Source organism: Crocuta crocuta, unplaced genomic scaffold, assembly GCF_008692635.1.
Source record: "Crocuta crocuta isolate KB4526 unplaced genomic scaffold, BGI_CrCroc_1.0 scaffold54, whole genome shotgun sequence".
Taxonomy (NCBI): domain Eukaryota; kingdom Metazoa; phylum Chordata; class Mammalia; order Carnivora; family Hyaenidae; genus Crocuta; species Crocuta crocuta.
The window spans coordinates 3668382-3673715 of NW_027530356.1; the positions used below are offsets into that span (position 1 = coordinate 3668382).

The following is a 5334-nucleotide window of genomic DNA, read 5'->3' on the forward strand; positions in this document are numbered from 1 at the left end:
GCTTACACATCAGACCTCCTCAGGTATAAAGCGAGTTCATATGCTTTCTTGTTAAGTGTGCCTCCGTGGACACCTTCCTTTCCCATGACTATAACCAATGCTGGAGTACACAGGGAAACAAAACAAAAGTGAACAGAATTATTTAAGGGGGGGAGGGCAGAAAGAAAGACACCTTTCCCCACCAACAGAGGGATACAAAGGAGACACAGGTTCATACCCCATCACCCTGCATTGCTAATAAAATTTCCAGAATTAAGACTCAAGCTTACAGCTAGGAAAGTTTAAGAGCAATTTTCCCCTAATACTTAACAGTCTGCCTAGCAGCTAGAACCCAGAGTCTCTCAAGTATTTTGCCATTGAGTATGCCTTCTTATTCAATCCGCCTCCATGGACCCCTTCTTTTCCCATTACAAAGACCAAGACTGAAAGAGAAAGAAGAAAAGTGTTTCAAAAGAAGTGTTAATCAAGAGAGTCACATAAGTTTTAGCAGACAGAACCCTGATTAATAAGTTAACATTAAGTTAGTTTTCTGTGAACTGTCAAGCACTGAAGTCATCCAGGTCTCCAAAAGGGAGAACTTTCAAACTAATAATATGCTAAAAACACTGTTAACTGCATCTTGGAAGTCCAATCAGTGCAGCTGCATTGCTCTGTAAGTACCTGTACACCAGCTAGGGGAAAAAAAAATGTGTGATTATTTATCTTCTATTCTAGCGCAAAAAACTTCTAGTTAGTGTAATGAATTACTAGACTGGCCACCAAAATGTAAACTTCTAAAATTTAGTGATTATTTACAAAATTCTTCCCTATTTAACAGGCTTCATTGAATACAAACTATTAAGTCTTACCATTGAGAATGAATGTGTCTATTACTTCCAGAAGAAAACTAAAACCAAATTTTAAATAGCATTTTCAAAGCCATTCAGAAAAGACCAAGTAAAAAATACTTAAGGCTTGTGCTTACTGATATGCTCATTATGCTTTGCTTTTGAGTTGAAAATACTGGAACAGGTTTGCTATTTCCAACAACAGGTTCTTCTATGATGCAATTTAGAGGTCTATCCCCAAAACACATGTAGAAGTCAGATTTTATACTTGCTACCACTAGATGTCAGTAGTGCTGTAGAGTATTAAAATTTTTTTCTGGTTTTATGTCACATGGTTAATACTCCTTTTTAACATTTATCTGAATTCAGCTAATGTTTAGAGAGTTGTCTACTACTTCAGTTATCTAATTTTCCTACAGAAAGATACTAAGAAGTATCAACTAACATGAGAATAAGAGTAAGCTTTAGGATAATCACAAGGAGTTGGTAGAACCACTATGGCAAGTAACAGCTACTCAAGAGCAGCTTCAAGTTCATTCACATGGTAGATTTGGTCGTAAAAATCAGCTGTGCCAATTCTGCTGAGGCTACACAGCCCTCTTAATTTACACAGGTTAATACATTTAAGTGTATCTGTAAATCAATTACAGGTCATAAAAATACCTCAATTTTGGAAGTTTTTTCCAAAAAAGTAGTGAAATAAGAATTCACACTTACATAGTGAAATAAGAATTTCTGCAACATCGACAACAGTCAGGAAGCACCAGATCTCTGGACCAAGTGTATAAATTTAATTCCCTACTTTTCAAATTTAAAGCACAGACACACTTTATCTTTGAAAACATTTTGGTAAACAGGCAGCTTATTACTAAACCTCATTCTAATTATTTCTCTTTTCCCCAGCAACGTTTCAAAGAGAAACATGAGCAAATGTTAATTTTTCTTTTTTTTTTATGCTGAGCAGTGAATAACTAAAATGCAAGAAAAGGAAGAGAAGCAAAAGGGAAAGACTCAAAAGGACTAAAGTAGTAACCAAACAATATTAACAGTTTAACAATCTAGTATACCATAAGATTATCATTCAACATGTAAAGCAGTTTAAAAGGCAAATTTGGGTTTTCAGTTTACTAAAGCTGAAACTGAAGAGTTAATGTGAATATTCTGTTTTAGAGTAAGGTCAGGATCTTAGAGGCTGGGGCCGTATATGCAGCTGCTGGAGAGTAGGTAAGTCTAAAAGCAGGGGAGGGCTTCCCTTCAGTGCGGGGCAGTTCACAAAAACCACCTTAATAGCCATTATGGACTAACACTTTTATTCAAAATGTTAAAGAAACTGCTTCATAAGTTGTAGCGTGCAACTTTTAACCAAAAGAGTACTTTGCTTACCTCTACCAGCTCTGCCGACAGCAACGTTGTATGTTGGCTCCCCACCTTGACTCTTTGTCCGGATGTCCATTGTGCAGTCACCATCGACGTATAGGCTATCTCTGATCACGGAGCACTTCTTTGCGCCAAGAGTCAAACCGTTGGTAAAGAAACCTTCCCGGTCTTTTCCTACAATCATATCTATTTCTACTGGCTGCCCCCGCCAATGGGAAAAAAATAAAAGAAAGAAAAAAAGAAAAACCATGAAATCGTAATCAATTCCTTTCAGGCCTCCATTTGGTGAAAAAACTTTGCCAAGATTGTACTACTACTACTAGAAGACATTCACATTTCACTAATGTAAAATCAAGTTTTGATCTTTTCTAAAGAATTACTTAATCCTATACAACTACATGTTTTATAACATTTAAATTTCAGTTAACAATGTACCAACTCAAGACTAGTCTATGCAAAGAATCTCTCTAGAATTGGCAGCTGACACTACATAAACCCCAAACTTAAGATTATTTATAAACTGTTTCAAGTTGGGTGGTACCTGAAATGCTCATGTACTGTTAAAAATTCACCTATAAACTTTCAACAACTGTTTATCATTTTCAGTCCCATTACAGCTATGAGGCATCAAACTTAAAAGTTGCTTTAAAGTCTCTTGAAAAAAATGCCCACACGTAACAGACCTTCCCACTCTGCTTTAAATAACTTGAAACACCGCCCCCCCCCAATAGTATGAACTTCAAACCTTAGACCTCAGTGCACTGCCAAATTCATATTTCCCTCTTTATTTTTCTAGCCACTCTCCTTTTCCTCTCCAACTTCCCCTTCTCCTCCCACCTCAGTAGTCAATTTTCTTTCTGGACAAATGCAAAGAGGATTCTGCTGTTAGCACTGCAGTAGGTAATGGTTTAAAAAATGAGAAAGAAAATGGAGGGAGACTAGGAAAGAAACTGAGGTAGCCACCAGAACCGGAAAGGAGAAAACGTGCATTCTAACATTCCATGAATAAGAAGGAAGGCGTCGCCCCCATCAGAACTGCAGAGTCATAGCAGGCCCCAGCCATTTCCAAGCACACTCCCGCAATCTTCCCAGCCAGACAGCGGGAACTCACACACAAAGACAAGAGGACTGCAGAAAAAAAGTTGATCACCAGATAGATGGCAATTCTCCACGGGAATTGTAGTCCACTGCGGCTACAGGAGACCTTAAAGTGCCGTATCAAGGACGGAGTTCTACACGGTTAGATCTTGAACCACGTTAAGTAGTAGAGAATAATTAGTAGCACCCATAATAGGGGGCCTGAATTTTGGCGTTCGAGGGGAGGGGAGCGTGGGGCTAAGAAATTAAGGGAATGCCCCTGTATTTGACACAACCGTCACAATTTTAAGACCCTTGTGCGGAGAGAGACGAAACAATTAAGTAACAATTACTTCCCAAATATGTGACAACCAAGTCAAAATCATCAAGTCACAAGAAAACCAGGCACTGGGAAGCATAAATCTGCACCAGTTCCTTTACTACCTTCACTAAAGAGGGAGGGACTTGGAGAAGTGAAGTGTCCCCCCGGCCTTCACAGATTACTGAAAGCCACATAAAGGCACCCCCCTTTTAAGAGCTATGTTGCGTAATTGGGGATAACGGTATATCAATGAATCTCCATAGGAGGAGGAGAGAAATCAATGGCAGTTCGCCATCTTGGAGAATTAAAAAAAAAAAAAAATCCTATGGAACCAGAGCCGAAGTCGAGATTCACGAATCCACCTACGTTGTCGGCGTACATTTCTCACAAGCCCCAGAGGCCTGGACACCGGCAAACCTACGCAAAGTCGTTGCGAGGATCCCGAGGGCCGGGCAGCCGCCGCCTCCCACAGCCCGAGGCGCGGGCGGCGCGCTGCCCGCGGTGTAAGGGGCAGCCCGGCTGCCGGAGGACCCTCGCCCGGGCCCCGCGCGCTCCGGCCCGGCACCTCCAGCCTCCGCTTCCACCCCGGGACGTGCAAACCGAACCTCGGGGCTTGCAAGGGGCCNCGGCTGGGAGGTCCGGATGCTGTGGGGTCGCTGGCGGTGATGCTGCAGGCCAGCTGGGAGGGCGTCTCCTCCGTAGCGCTCCGCACCTCAGGGACAGGGGCGTGTGGTACGCCTCCAGTCCCCGCTGTGGGGCCGTGATGCTCCTGTCTTCTGCGTCCGGTGGCTGGGGATGAGGAATTTTGAGCCTCGGTGTTGGATTGCTGAGTTGCCCTGGTGATGGGATGTGGAGTGTTTACTCCTGTTGGTGTTGGGGGTGGCAGTGGCAAGGTCGCCAACGCTCCTCGCGGGCGTCCTCAATAGGATCCTCTTCCCTGGAGCCCCCCTGCCCTTCGGCCATACAGGCAGCCAAGCGGGCGCGCCCCGGCAACCTGAAATCTGAGCTGGCGTTTTGTGGCTCTCAGGAACGTGTCTGAGTTTCGCCAGCCCTTCTTTGTTGCCTCTTTGGGGTACCAGGGCCTCACATTCTCCGGATTCTTTGGCAGTCAGAACCCCTCTCCCTTAAGGCTGCTAATCATATGTGGCTAAGTTGCTCGTAAATTCCGAACAAAACAAATAGCGACCTATGTCAGCTGTTGGTTAACTGGGAAAGTTGCTGATGGGTCAAAGAAATCGCCGAAAATAGAATAAAAAATCTAAGAAAGGATCCCCTGGATGAATATAGTAATATCTCTGCTATCCAAGGGTAAAATAATTGCAGGACCCAGATGGGTTGTGTTTACAACGTAGAGTCCCTGTGAGTCTCTCCTCTCTTAAGTAACCTCTGGGTGCTTTGCCTAGACAATTAGGAGACGTCCTACAACAATATTAATTTCAGGTGAACAAAACGATCTGCCAGTCAAGGGAAGGAAGAAAGCTCATTTGAAACGTTGAAAAGTTGATTTTCAAATTTAAGGGTAACGCATAAGGGCACGATTTGTGACACAACTGTAGCTCAGTAAAGAAGACAAACGTGTTGCTAAGCAAGCTAATTGATTCTGAAGTTTTGTATTTTTTCTGCTGAAATCAGCTACTGCACGGAATGAGGATGGAGGGGGAGGGGCGAAGCACAGGAGGAGAATCTTCAAATCGGGAACCTATCAGCCTGAGACCGTTGTATTTTCTCATG

General features: G+C 42.9%; 1 protein-coding gene across 1 annotated transcript; it reads right to left on the reverse strand.

Moving 5' to 3' along the window:
- Nucleotides 1–259: 259 nt before the first annotated feature.
- On the reverse strand, nucleotides 260–3381 carry PFN2 (profilin 2). The gene is made up of 3 exons (XM_077765894.1): nucleotides 3355–3381; nucleotides 2211–2403; nucleotides 260–422 (listed from the first exon to the last, which is right to left on the reverse strand). Exons 2-3 carry the CDS (start codon nucleotides 2386–2388, stop codon nucleotides 325–327), a joined length of 276 nt encoding a protein of 91 aa, XP_077622020.1. The 5' UTR covers nucleotides 2389–2403; nucleotides 3355–3381; the 3' UTR covers nucleotides 260–324.
- Nucleotides 3382–5334: the final 1953 nt, after the last annotated feature.

Bases quoted from the DNA above. Each gene is read 5' to 3' on its own strand.
- PFN2 (XM_077765894.1), bottom strand. From the start codon at position 2,388: ATGATTGTAGGAAAAGACCGGGAAGGTTTCTTTACCAACGGTTTGACT. The intron at 423-2,210 runs GTAAGCAAAGTA...TTTCTCTTTCAG, and splicing joins TGTCGGCAGAGCTGGTAGAG to TCTTGGTCTTTGTAATGGGA.